Source organism: Mya arenaria, chromosome 17 (assembly GCF_026914265.1).
Source record: "Mya arenaria isolate MELC-2E11 chromosome 17, ASM2691426v1".
In the NCBI taxonomy this organism is placed as follows: Eukaryota; Metazoa; Mollusca; class Bivalvia; order Myida; family Myidae; genus Mya; species Mya arenaria.
The window spans coordinates 54,608,855-54,623,972 of record NC_069138.1 but is presented as its reverse complement, the minus strand read 5'-3'; the positions used below and the strand labels follow the sequence as shown (position 1 = coordinate 54,623,972).

At 34.9% G+C, this 15,118-nt stretch overlaps 1 protein-coding gene and 1 long non-coding RNA gene across 2 annotated transcripts; both read left to right on the top strand.

Moving 5' to 3' along the window:
- On the top strand, nt 1–3,479 carry LOC128223626 (uncharacterized). Its single transcript, XM_052932900.1, has 6 exons — nt 1–37; nt 1,640–1,795; nt 2,102–2,143; nt 2,313–2,391; nt 2,592–2,669; nt 3,171–3,479. Exons 1-6 carry the CDS (start codon nt 1–3, stop codon nt 3,250–3,252), a joined length of 474 nt encoding a protein of 157 aa, XP_052788860.1. The 3' UTR covers nt 3,253–3,479.
- Nucleotides 3,480–8,892: 5,413 nt separating this feature from the next.
- On the top strand, nt 8,893–9,562 carry LOC128222968 (uncharacterized). The gene is made up of 3 exons (XR_008259259.1): nt 8,893–8,966; nt 9,273–9,314; nt 9,484–9,562. It is a non-coding gene; the product is annotated as an uncharacterized LOC128222968 (long non-coding RNA).
- Nucleotides 9,563–15,118: the final 5,556 nt, after the last annotated feature.

Genomic DNA, 15,118 nt, shown 5'->3' with positions numbered 1-15,118 from the left:
ATGATTAACACCCCCGAATGCGACCCTGATAGGAACTGTTAGTGAAATATTTAGAAATCCCCTAAAAGTTACAGCGTGGAAAAGTTATGGTTCTTGTAATCTGCACTTCACCGCATTGTGCTTTACCATTGCATGATGTTTAATTAAATTCCATCAAGAAATTTTCAAGTTATGCTTCGTACAAGATATTCACTGCACTTCCTCTATTTTTGCATTTGAAGTTTCAATCAATTCCATCCAGTAGGTTTCAAGTAATTGTCCAGAGAAAAGTTTGACGAACAAAGGGGAATAACTGTTCTTGTACACTTCTTATTGTGCTTTACCATTTTATGACGTTTTATTAGATTCCATCTAGTAGTTTTCAAATATTAATCCGGACAAGAAAAAGTGAAAAAGTAACAAATGACAACAACTCTGCAATAAGCTAAAAGTGAGTTATGGTTCCCGTACATTGCAATTCATTTCATCATGTTCTATAACATTGTTTGAAATTTAATTAAATTCCATCCAAATGTTATCAAATCATGCTCCGGACAAGGAAATTTGTAATGGACCAACGGACCGAACAAACAGGGCGACTCCAATATACCCTGTTTTTACTTGATTTGCCGAGGGTATAATAAAACAACAGAATAATAAATATATTTCAACTATTTATTCCAATGCAAGGGTGGATAAAATCATATGTTGTCTTTTTTTAAGTAACTTAAAGGGACTCGCTCATGTTTTGGCACCAAAAAATAATTTCCCCGGAAATGCATTTGAAAACACATGACTGTAATAAGTTTACTCTTTTATTCAGAAATTGCAGAAATAAATACAATTAAAGAATAAAATGAAAATCTGGTTTTAGTGGAAGCAAATCCATGGTAGTACAGTCAAGAAAAAAAATAAGAAAACCAACATTTAAGCCAATTGGCAACACCGAGACAAACATACCATTTATATTTTAACATTTATTAAATACCTTGAATACCTTGAAAACATCACATGTTAATTGCAATCAACCATTCACGCTACAGCCTTTTGCTGAATTGCCTTATCAACTGTTTTGGAAATGGTGGACTTCAAAGACAATATTTGAGCATTTATCAACATTTGTTAAGGGTTCCAGCTGTCAGTATCGTAGTTTTAAAACTCCTGATGATTTGACACTTTATTTCATATTAATAAAACATATCTGTAAAAAAAATGCATTGTATTAACCAGGTGTGAGTCCCTTTAAACGGACTTATTTTCCCATAATATTCCACGCGGTTATCAGCCAAGGTATTCTTGCAAGGATTTCAATCAAAACACATCAAATATATGGTATTTTAATGATTGTTTAAGAAGTAAACTGCTTAGACAGTGGACAGTATATACACAGATTAAACACACTTTACTTAACACATAAACATGCCTATTAAGGAAACAATAATAATACAACACTTTGTCACTATATACCAATATGTATAAGCAGTATAAATTAAATCAATTCTGAAAAACAGGATTTTAAAAATCAGGCTTAAATTCATGTTTTTGTCAGTACTTACCCTAAACTTAAATCTACTCACCACATATAACACAGACAAAGATTTTATTCTGAATATTGTCGGAGCAAGTTTTTTTTAAATATTATAGTGTAAATCAATTTCAGTACCCTGTGGGTCAGGAAACTACCCCGATGATTTCTTCTGTGAGCGTTGTCCACGTGGAACGTACCAGGATGAGATTGGCCAGTTGGATTGTAAACCTTGTCCCGATGGCTGGACCACCGCTGGGATGCAAACTAGAAACATCTCACTTTGCAACGGTAAACCAAATATGCATTGTATCTGATAGGTAGTGAGGAGGTCAAAGGAGTTTAACACTCGCCAAGTGGAGTGTAATAGTCTTTCATATACAGTTTCACATGAAACTTTTAGGGGCACTAAACAAATAAACACTTAACTAGTTCAAGTGTTTGCCAATATCAAGTCGATATCATTGTTTCCGCGCATATGTGTACCTTTATATCTAATTAAGTAATGCATCTGCTTGAGTATTCTTATTGTCTTTCGAAATAGTTTAATTTTCATTATACTTTGAGTTTACACTTATATCATTAACACTATTTTAGTGCCACTGGATAAGCCAACACACAGTGAACGTCCTGTTTTATGTAAGTACCTTTCTGGTTCTTTATCAAGATATAACGTAAAATACAAAGTGGGCTGCAATGGCCTAATCACTTAATTTTTACACAACCGTTTACAATTTTCCTCTTTGAATTACCATTAACGCTTGAAGCATGTGAGCCTTCGATTCATTTTATTATTTATTTATTTCAGACAGCTTCATAATTACTGGGTTGGTTGTGAGTGTGTTCTTAGTTTTTATTGGCGTTTGGTGTAATCGTAAATTGGTAAAGTAAGTACTTGTTACTAGTTTTTCTTTCTGTTAAAAATACGAGTCTAATCTGTATATAAACTATTATATATTATTTTTCTCTTGCTTTGGGCGATTTGGCTACCGTTTTAATTAGCGACCACATTGATTTGCAATCTCCCGTAGTTAAAATGTATGTTCATAGTGTGAGTCTGAAAATGCTTACTGATCATAATTTATAGAAGCAACGTGTATTGTGGAAGACGGCCAAAGAAAGTCAGCGCATATCCACGCAGACACGGCCATCCCCGAGAGATTGGGTATTGACTTTTCTTTTTTATTTGCAAGAGCCTAAATAATGATGTTCCGTGCATACACTTTATAGTTTGAACTATAATAAAGCTGATACCATTGACGAATTTATCACAGCACAGATCCATTAGTAATGTAAACGTGGTCAGTTTAGGTTCAGGTCCATCTGCACAGCTGCATATATATTAAAACATTATATATATTATGTAATTAAAACGTTGTAGATCGAGGAAAAAATCTTACAGTAGTAAACTTTAAAAATATAATGGATCAATACAATATAAAATAGTAAAAAAAAAAAACAGCAAGCGTTCGGAAATAAAAGGCCTGGGTTTCAGCGACCCTCTGGTAGGAGTAAAAGACAACAGTTATGGTCTTTGCGGAAATAACAGTCCTGGGTTTAATGAGACTGTTTATTGGAAGTAGTATTAATGCAACACTTAATGTTTGAACCGGGAAATAGTGTGATATGTAAAACTTTTCACATGTTGTTTTATTTTATTTTTCAGGAATATCAAATATGCATGGGGTGAAATGCATCATGGCCAAAGTAATGCTGATGAAAATGACTTTGTTGAAAAATCAATATGAAGGTCTACCCGATAACAACTGACGTGGACAACGGCTTTCCACCTCCATATTCAAAATGACAATTTACAATTTCAGACGTGAATGTACAGTCCAGTCACAAACTTTCTTAAAGATGATTCAATAAATTTCCAGAAAGAAATCGCGATATGCTTTTTGGGGAAAAAAATGGAGACGTTTTATATAAACATTACAAAGTGCATATTTATAATAAAAAAGTCAATACTGTTTCACATTTTTGGTATTGTTTTTTATTAGTTTTGAATTATAAAAAACTATTTAAAACAAAGAGCTGAGTTTGAAAATCCGGTGCCCGTGGTCTTCGGGCATGAGTTGAAACTACAGTATGGATTGATTACGACCAAGTTCACTAGAGCATAGCAGCCTGTGTAACGAGAAAGATGTCAGTGTGTCGAGAAAATAAGTAATGGCCAAGTGTCTAGTAAAACGGCCATAACATGCTGTTATGTCACTATTTCTGTTCAAGCTAAATAAATGATATGTTCTGTTATGTTATGCAAAAGGCACGTATGATGGTCACCTTGATATATTAAATGACGTCCACGCATAGTTAGAAAGCATGGAATATATTTTTCTCCCACCTCAGATAAGTAGATCCAAAAAATTTAACCATGCTAGAAATTCTTGCCCACGGGCAAAGATAAAACGTCCAACTATAAAACAGTTTTCATGCCCCTTTCAAGAAAAAATGCTTCACTCTCCTCAGAACTATTTAAAGACCGAATTCACTATTAACGCATATCCATGACAAACACGAATTATCACATATCCATACGCATTTATTTTCACTTCGCACAAAAGAGCTCCAGCAAAAAATACATTTTTTCTTAATTTTGTTGGTGGGAGATAAGGCATCTTCCATAGCCGCTCGGTAAACCTCGTTTCCGCAAAACACCCTACGCTCGGGTCGGGATGAACCTATCTTACACTCTCGGCCATGGAAGATACTTATAATCTTAGTCAGATACCACTGAATAAATTTCCGGTATATCGATGTTCAATTCAATTTGCAATATAACACTCATTTTCTCACTTTCACCAAAACCATATACGGGGAGAAAGCTCCACTCGTGTACTAATCATTAAACAATGTTACCACTGTATATTCGGTGACCATATCAAAACAAACAATGCTGTGAAAATTTAAACAAGAACATAGTACATCTAGCATTTTCAATGATTTTGAAAACACAAACCATTGGGCTGCAAATTCTATAAAGATGGAAAGAAGCCAATGGTATGGCATGAAACAATGAGTAGGCACTTCCGTGTATAAAGTGCCCTCTAGATGGCGTATTCACAATGGTATGGCATGAAACAATGAGTAGGCACTTCCGAGTATAAAGTGCCATCTAGATGGCGTATTCACAATGGTATGGCATGAAACAATGAGTAGGCACTTCCGTGTATAACATGCCCTCTAGAAGGCGTATTCACAATGGTATGGCATGAAACAATGAGTAGGCACTTCCGTGTATAACATGCCCTCTAGATGGCGTATTCACAATGGTATGGCATGAAACAGTGAGTAGGCACTTCCGAGTATAAAGTGCCCTCTAGATGGCGTATTCACAATGGTATGGCATGAAACAGTGAGTAGGCACTTCCGTGTATAAAGTGCCCTCTAGATGGCGTATTCACAATGGTATGGCATGAAACAGTGAGTAGGCACTTCCGAGTATAAAGTGCCCTCTAGATGGCGTATTCACAATGGTATGGCATGAAACAGTGAGTAGGCACTTCCGAGTATAAAGTGCCCTCTATACCCTACATAACGTAAAAACGCCATTTTCTGAAGAATTCCTACATATACACATTTTAATGGCTAGATTTTTCTGATTTTTAAAACAATACAAGTAGTCTGTCCATGCGTTAACGTGATTGAAAAGTCACATATTCAAAAAGTAACATCAGAGTTTTAAAACTGAAATATTCTAAAATACTGAAATACTGATGGTTTTAATACACGGTGACTCAATTATAAGAAAATATGTGCAAAGGTTGGAAATAATCATTATGCAATGTAACTATACAAATGTTACATTTCTTTCAACGCAGATAGAACAGAATTTTATTTCACTACAAGCTTACAGCCTATGAGTTTTATATCCACGGTGGAGAACCCACATGACTTATGTGCACGGCAAAATGTAAATCTCGAGGTCTCGATTCAGGTAGTTTCTTAATAACTCGTCATTGAACGTTTGTCTCTGACAATGCGTTTTAACATATAGACACGGACACTGAGCTATTTTTCAATGAAAAGAGTGTTATTTTCGTAAAATACAGTCGTGTAGTTTAACAATATAATCGCAATGAATATATAAAAGGCTTTTAATTTGTCGTGATGTGTGTTCCACGTGACATACATGTACAGCCAGTATAGTGACATATAACTTTGTCAATTTTCTAAATTCCACAGAGGGTTACAATTGTTTATTTTGTTGCCGGGTCGTTGGACTCATCAGGGCGCAGACGGCGATGGTGGTTTGCTGCTCGCGCAAGATTGTCTGGTTTCGGGAGGATGATGTCATCGGGAGTCACCATATCCCGCATGACTCGCTCCACGGTGGCGGCGGCCGACTCGAACAGACGTTCCTTAGCCACTTCCTTAACCTGAATAATACAATAAGAGTTATTATTTTTATAAGTATTATCAATCATAAGTATCAATTATTATGAAATTATTTTTTTTTCACACGCACCTTCTTCGTCATCATCACTCTATTGGCTGCCCCCGGATCTGCTGGATGAATATGTCCACCCAGACCAGGTATGAACATGCCCATGTACTCCTTCACGGAGGCAGTACACTTCATCTTCTTGTTCCTGATGGCGCACCTCCAATACTGTCGGCCTCCGACCTTGACCCCTTTGGTATACCTAGAAAATGGTATATTCGTTAACATACTCGAATCTAGCGAATGATGAAATAATCACTTTATAACTTACTTTACGGGAACAAAATTATGGTTTTGAGTAACTTCTTTATTATCATTAGCACTGAGCATTCCTGATGTTTCACCTACCAAGCACCCTTAAACGCTTGAGAAACGCTACATGAAATTACAGCATCCTCTTAACTCACTATGCGTAATATGCAAACATGCAGATAACAATAAAGGAATTGTAAATGTCGCTATGGTGATATTACTTTACGGGAAAAAGCATGGCTTTTTTTAAATATTTTTATCATTTTGTTTTTAACTTGCCTGTTCCGCATTTTCGGTGGTTCCATCTACCACAGCTGTCGCAAGCGACAGCGTGTGACCTCGTAATGTTTACGTTGCATTCAAGGCATTAGGATACTGATCTGCCATAATGAAATGGTAGTCTGAATTGACTGACAAAAACAACATTGTCATGCATTATATACATCTTCGAATGGAATAGTTCACTCACATTACAAACTGTCAATCATTAGTGACCTCAGTTTACCAATCTAGGAACAAACACAAGCGCATTGCTAATTAATTAATGACTATGTTGTCACTTGATTGCAATTATAATTAAACAAGTTGCATCATTACTATTGGAACCAATGTTAAATTGTTTAAATGTTTAATTAATTTCAGATATTTAAAAGAAAATGGATACTATATGGAAATATATTATTATTATATAATTTGTCTTAAGCATACGTCATAACATACAATTATACTAAATATATTATCTTATAAAAGTAAAAATATATTATTATTATTATTAAATGCTGTTAAGCCGTTTGAGTGTGATGTATAACTTAAACCCAATATTTTTATATGTATTCAATATTTACATGTAGGTTATTATAACGTGTAAAACGTGTAATACAAAAGTAATTGTTGAAATTTGTGAAAATAGATCTGTGACTTTGATTATCCAGTGTGTTTTATATAAATGACTAGAGCTATCACTGAATATGATTAACACCCCCGAATGCGACCCTGATAGGAACTGTTAGTGAAATATTTAGAAATCCCCTAAAAGTTACAGCGTGGAAAAGTTATGGTTCTTGTAATCTGCACTTCACCGCATTGTGCTTTACCATTGCATGATGTTTAATTAAATTCCATCAAGAAATTTTCAAGTTATGCTTCGTACAAGATATTCACTGCACTTCCTCTATTTTTGCATTTGAAGTTTCAATCAATTCCATCCAGTAGGTTTCAAGTAATTGTCCAGAGAAAAGTTTGACGAACAAAGGGGAATAACTGTTCTTGTACACTTCTTATTGTGCTTTACCATTTTATGACGTTTTATTAGATTCCATCTAGTAGTTTTCAAATATTAATCCGGACAAGAAAAAGTGAAAAAGTAACAAATGACAACAACTCTGCAATAAGCTAAAAGTGAGTTATGGTTCCCGTACATTGCAATTCATTTCATCATGTTCTATAACATTGTTTGAAATTTAATTAAATTCCATCCAAATGTTATCAAATCATGCTCCGGACAAGGAAATTTGTAATGGACCAACGGACCGAACAAACAGGGCGACTCCAATATACCCTGTTTTTACTTGATTTGCCGAGGGTATAATAAAACAACAGAATAATAAATATATTTCAACTATTTATTCCAATGCAAGGGTGGATAAAATCATATGTTGTCTTTTTTTAAGTAACTTAAAGGGACTCGCTCATGTTTTGGCACCAAAAAATAATTTCCCCGGAAATGCATTTGAAAACACATGACTGTAATAAGTTTACTCTTTTATTCAGAAATTGCAGAAATAAATACAATTAAAGAATAAAATGAAAATCTGGTTTTAGTGGAAGCAAATCCATGGTAGTACAGTCAAGAAAAAAAATAAGAAAACCAACATTTAAGCCAATTGGCAACACCGAGACAAACATACCATTTATATTTTAACATTTATTAAATACCTTGAATACCTTGAAAACATCACATGTTAATTGCAATCAACCATTCACGCTACAGCCTTTTGCTGAATTGCCTTATCAACTGTTTTGGAAATGGTGGACTTCAAAGACAATATTTGAGCATTTATCAACATTTGTTAAGGGTTCCAGCTGTCAGTATCGTAGTTTTAAAACTCCTGATGATTTGACACTTTATTTCATATTAATAAAACATATCTGTAAAAAAAATGCATTGTATTAACCAGGTGTGAGTCCCTTTAAACGGACTTATTTTCCCATAATATTCCACGCGGTTATCAGCCAAGGTATTCTTGCAAGGATTTCAATCAAAACACATCAAATATATGGTATTTTAATGATTGTTTAAGAAGTAAACTGCTTAGACAGTGGACAGTATATACACAGATTAAACACACTTTACTTAACACATAAACATGCCTATTAAGGAAACAATAATAATACAACACTTTGTCACTATATACCAATATGTATAAGCAGTATAAATTAAATCAATTCTGAAAAACAGGATTTTAAAAATCAGGCTTAAATTCATGTTTTTGTCAGTACTTACCCTAAACTTAAATCTACTCACCACATATAACACAGACAAAGATTTTATTCTGAATATTGTCGGAGCAAGTTTTTTTTAAATATTATAGTGTAAATCAATTTCAGTACCCTGTGGGTCAGGAAACTACCCCGATGATTTCTTCTGTGAGCGTTGTCCACGTGGAACGTACCAGGATGAGATTGGCCAGTTGGATTGTAAACCTTGTCCCGATGGCTGGACCACCGCTGGGATGCAAACTAGAAACATCTCACTTTGCAACGGTAAACCAAATATGCATTGTATCTGATAGGTAGTGAGGAGGTCAAAGGAGTTTAACACTCGCCAAGTGGAGTGTAATAGTCTTTCATATACAGTTTCACATGAAACTTTTAGGGGCACTAAACAAATAAACACTTAACTAGTTCAAGTGTTTGCCAATATCAAGTCGATATCATTGTTTCCGCGCATATGTGTACCTTTATATCTAATTAAGTAATGCATCTGCTTGAGTATTCTTATTGTCTTTCGAAATAGTTTAATTTTCATTATACTTTGAGTTTACACTTATATCATTAACACTATTTTAGTGCCACTGGATAAGCCAACACACAGTGAACGTCCTGTTTTATGTAAGTACCTTTCTGGTTCTTTATCAAGATATAACGTAAAATACAAAGTGGGCTGCAATGGCCTAATCACTTAATTTTTACACAACCGTTTACAATTTTCCTCTTTGAATTACCATTAACGCTTGAAGCATGTGAGCCTTCGATTCATTTTATTATTTATTTATTTCAGACAGCTTCATAATTACTGGGTTGGTTGTGAGTGTGTTCTTAGTTTTTATTGGCGTTTGGTGTAATCGTAAATTGGTAAAGTAAGTACTTGTTACTAGTTTTTCTTTCTGTTAAAAATACGAGTCTAATCTGTATATAAACTATTATATATTATTTTTCTCTTGCTTTGGGCGATTTGGCTACCGTTTTAATTAGCGACCACATTGATTTGCAATCTCCCGTAGTTAAAATGTATGTTCATAGTGTGAGTCTGAAAATGCTTACTGATCATAATTTATAGAAGCAACGTGTATTGTGGAAGACGGCCAAAGAAAGTCAGCGCATATCCACGCAGACACGGCCATCCGCGAGAGATTGGGTATTGACTTTTCTTTTTTATTTGCAAGAGCCTAAATAATGATGTTCCGTGCATACACTTTATAGTTTGAACTATAATAAAGCTGATACCATTGACGAATTTATCACAGCACAGATCCATTAGTAATGTAAACGTGGTCAGTTTAGGTTCAGGTCCATCTGCACAGCTGCATATATATTAAAACATTATATATATTATGTAATTAAAACGTTGTAGATCGAGGAAAAAATCTTACAGTAGTAAACTTTAAAAATATAATGGATCAATACAATATGAAATAGTAAAAAAAAACAGCAAGCGTTCGGAAATAAAAGGCCTGGGTTTCAGCGACCCTCTGGTAGGAGTAAAAGACAACAGTTATGGTCTTTGCGGAAATAACAGTCCTGGGTTTAATGAGACTGTTTATTGGAAGTAGTATTAATGCAACACTTAATGTTTGAACCGGGAAATAGTGTGATATGTAAAACTTTTCACATGTTGTTTTATTTTATTTTTCAGGAATATCAAATATGCATGGGGTGAAATGCATCATGGCCAAAGTAATGCTGATGAAAATGACTTTGTTGAAAAATCAATATGAAGGTCTACCCGATAACAACTGACGTGGACAACGGCTTTCCACCTCCATATTCAAAATGACAATTTACAATTTCAGACGTGAATGTACAGTCCAGTCACAAACTTTCTTAAAGATGATTCAATAAATTTCCAGAAAGAAATCGCGATATGCTTTTTGGGGAAAAAAATGGAGACGTTTTATATAAACATTACAAAGTGCATATATATTTATAATAAAAAAGTCAATACTGTTTCACATTTTTGGTATTGTTTTTTATTAGTTTTGAATTATAAAAAAATATTTAAAACAAAGAGCTGAGTTTGAAAATCCGGTGCCCGTGGTCTCCGGGCATGAGTTGAAACTACAGTATGGATTGATTACGACCAAGTTCACTAGAGCATAGCAGCCTGTGTAACGAGAAAGATGTCAGTGTGTCGAGAAAATAAGTAATGGCCAAGTATCTAGTAAAACGGCCATAACATGCTGTTATGTCACTATTTCTGTTCAAGCTAAATAAATGATATGTTCTGTTATGTTATGCAAAAGGCACGTATGATGGTCACCTTGATATATTAAATGACGTCCACGCATAGTTAGAAAGCATGGAATATATTTTTCTCCCACCTCAGATAAGTAGATCCAAAAAATTTAACCATGCTAGAAATTCTTGCCCACGGGCAAAGATAAAACGTCCAACTATAAAACAGTTTTCATGCCCCTTTCAAAAAAAATGCTTCACTCTCCTCAGAACTATTTAAAGACCGAATTCACTATTAACGCATATCCATGACAAACACGAATTATCACATATCCATACGCATTTATTTTCACTTCGCACAAAAGAGCTCCAGCAAAAAATACATTTTTTCTTAATTTTGTTGGTGGATGATAAGGCATCTTCCATAGCCGCTCGGTAAACCTCGTTTCCGCAAAACACCCTACGCTCGGGTCGGGATGAACCTATCTTACACTCTCGGCCATGGAAGATACTTATAATCTTAGTCAGATACCACTGAATAAATTTCCGGTATATCGATGTTCAATTCAATTTGCAATATAACACTCATTTTCTCACTTTCACCAAAACCATATACGGGGAGAAAGCTCCACTCTTGTACTAATCATTAAACAATGTTACCACTGTATATTCGGTGACCATATCAAAACAAACAATGCTGTGAAAATTTAAACAAGAACATAGTACATCTAGCATTTTCAATGATTTTGAAAACACAAACCATTGGGCTGCAAATTCTATAAAGATGGAAAGAAGCCAATGGTATGGCATGAAACAATGAGTAGGCACTTCCGTGTATAAAGTGCCCTCTAGATGGCGTATTCACAATGGTATGGCATGAAACAATGAGTAGGCACTTCCGAGTATAAAGTGCCATCTAGATGGCGTATTCACAATGGTATGGCATGAAACAATGAGTAGGCACTTCCGTGTATAACATGCCCTCTAGAAGGCGTATTCACAATGGTATGGCATGAAACAATGAGTAGGCACTTCCGTGTATAACATGCCCTCTAGATGGCGTATTCACAATGGTATGGCATGAAACAGTGAGTAGGCACTTCCGAGTATAAAGTGCCCTCTAGATGGCGTATTCACAATGGTATGGCATGAAACAGTGAGTAGGCACTTCCGTGTATAAAGTGCCCTCTAGATGGCGTATTCACAATGGTATGGCATGAAACAGTGAGTAGGCACTTCCGAGTATAAAGTGCCCTCTAGATGGCGTATTCACAATGGTATGGCATGAAACAGTGAGTAGGCACTTCCGAGTATAAAGTGCCCTCTATACCCTACATAACGTAAAAACGCCATTTTCTGAAGAATTCCTACATATACACATTTTAATGGCTAGATTTTTCTGATTTTTATCAATACAAGTAGTCTGTCCATGCGTTAACGTGATTGAAAAGTAACATATTCAAAAAGTAACATCAGAGTTTTAAAACTGAAATATTCTAAAATACTGAAATACTGATGGTTTTAATACACGGTGACTCAATTATAAGAAAATATGTGCAAAGGTTGGAAATAATCATTATGCAATGTAACTATACAAATGTTACATTTCTTTCAACGCAGATAGAACAGAATTTTATTTCACTACAAGCTTACAGCCTATGAGTTTTTTATATCCACGGTGGAGAACCCACATGACTTATGTGCACGGCAAAATGTAAATCTCGAGGTCTCGATTCAGGTAGTTTCTTAATAACTCGTCATTGAACGTTTGTCTCTGACAATGCGTTTTAACATATAGACACGGACACTGAGCTATTTTTCAATGAAAAGAGTGTTATTTTCGTAAAATACAGTCGTGTAGTTTAACAATATAATCGCAATGAATATATAAAAGGCTTTTAATTTGTCGTGATGTGTGTTCCACGTGACATACATGTACAGCCAGTATAGTGACATATAACTTTGTCAATTTTCTAAATTCCACAGAGGGTTACAATTGTTTATTTTGTTGCCGGGTCGTTGGACTCATCAGGGCGCAGACGGCGATGGTGGTTTGCTGCTCGCGCAAGATTGTCTGGTTTCGGGAGGATGATGTCATCGGGAGTCACCATATCCCGCATGACTCGCTCCACGGTGGCGGCGGCCGACTCGAACAGACGTTCCTTAGCCACTTCCTTAACCTGAATAATACAATAAGAGTTATTATTTTTATAAGTATTATCAATCATAAGTATCAATTATTATGAAATTATTTTTTTTTCACACGCACCTTCTTCGTCATCATCACTCTATTGGCTGCCCCCGGATCTGCTGGATGAATATGTCCACCCAGACCAGGTATGAACATGCCCATGTACTCCTTCACGGAGGCAGTACACTTCATCTTCTTGTTCCTGATGGCGCACCTCCAATACTGTCGGCCTCCGACCTTGACCCCTTTGGTATACCTAGAAAATGGTATATTCGTTAACATACTCGAATCTAGCGAATGATGAAATAATCACTTTATAACTTACTTTACGGGAACAAAATTATGGTTTTGAGTAACTTCTTTATTATCATTAGCACTGAGCATTCCTGATGTTTCACCTACCAAGCACCCTTAAACGCTTGAGAAACGCTACATGAAATTACAGCATCCTCTTAACTCACTATGCGTAATATGCAAACATGCAGATAACAATAAAGGAATTGTAAATGTCGCTATGGTGATATTACTTTACGGGAAAAAGCATGGCTTTTTTTAAATATTTTTATCATTTTGTTTTTAACTTGCCTGTTCCGCATTTTCGGTGGTTCCATCTACCACAGCTGTCGCAAGCGACAGCGTGTGACCTCGTAATGTTTACGTTGCATTCAAGGCATTAGGATACTGATCTGCCATAATGAAATGGTAGTCTGAATTGACTGACAAAAACAACATTGTCATGCATTATATACATCTTCGAATGGAATAGTTCACTCCCATTACAAACTGTCAATCATTAGTGACCTCAGTTTACCAATCTAGGAACAAACACAAGCGCATTGCTAATTAATTAATGACTATGTTGTCACTTGATTGCAATTATAATTAAACAAGTTGCATCATTACTATTGGAACCAATGTTAAATTGTTTAAATGTTTAATTAATTTCAGATATTCAAAAGAAAATGGATACTATATGGAAATATATTATTATTATATAATTTGTCTTAAGCATACGTCATAACATACAATTATACTAAATATATTATCTTATAAAAGTAAAAATATATTATTATTATTATTAAATGCTGTTAAGCCGTTTGAGTGTGATGTATAACTTAAACCCAATATTTTTATATGTATTCAATATTTACATGTAGGTTATTATAACGTGTAAAACGTGTAATACAAAAGTAATTGTTGAAATTTGTGAAAATAGATCTGTGACTTTGATTATCCAGTGTGTTTTATATAAATGACTAGAGCTATCACTGAATATGATTAACACCCCCGAATGCGACCCTGATAGGAACTGTTAGTGAAATATTTAGAAATCCCCTAAAAGTTACAGCGTGGAAAAGTTATGGTTCTTGTAATCTGCACTTCACCGCATTGTGCTTTACCATTGCATGATGTTTAATTAAATTCCATCAAGAAATTTTCAAGTTATGCTTCGTACAAGATATTCACTGCACTTCCTCTATTTTTGCATTTGAAGTTTCAATCAATTCCATCCAGTAGGTTTCAAGTAATTGTCCAGAGAAAAGTTTGACGAACAAAGGGGAATAACTGTTCTTGTACACTTCTTATTGTGCTTTACCATTTTATGACGTTTTATTAGATTCCATCTAGTAGTTTTCAAATATTAATCCGGACAAGAAAAAGTGAAAAAGTAACAAATGACAACAACTCTGCAATAAGCTAAAAGTGAGTTATGGTTCCCGTACATTGCAATTCATTTCATCATGTTCTATAACATTGTTTGAAATTTAATTAAATTCCATCCAAATGTTATCAAATCATGCTCCGGACAAGGAAATTTGTAATGGACCAACGGACCGAACAAACAGGGCGACTCCAATATACCCTGTTTTTACTTGATTTGCCGAGGGTATAATAAAACAACAGAATAATAAATATATTTCAACTATTTATTCCAATGCAAGGGTGGATAAAATCATATGTTGTCTATTTTTAAGTAACTTAAAGGGACTCGCTCATGTTTTGGCACCAAAAAATAATTTCCCCGGAAATGCATTTGAAAACACATGAC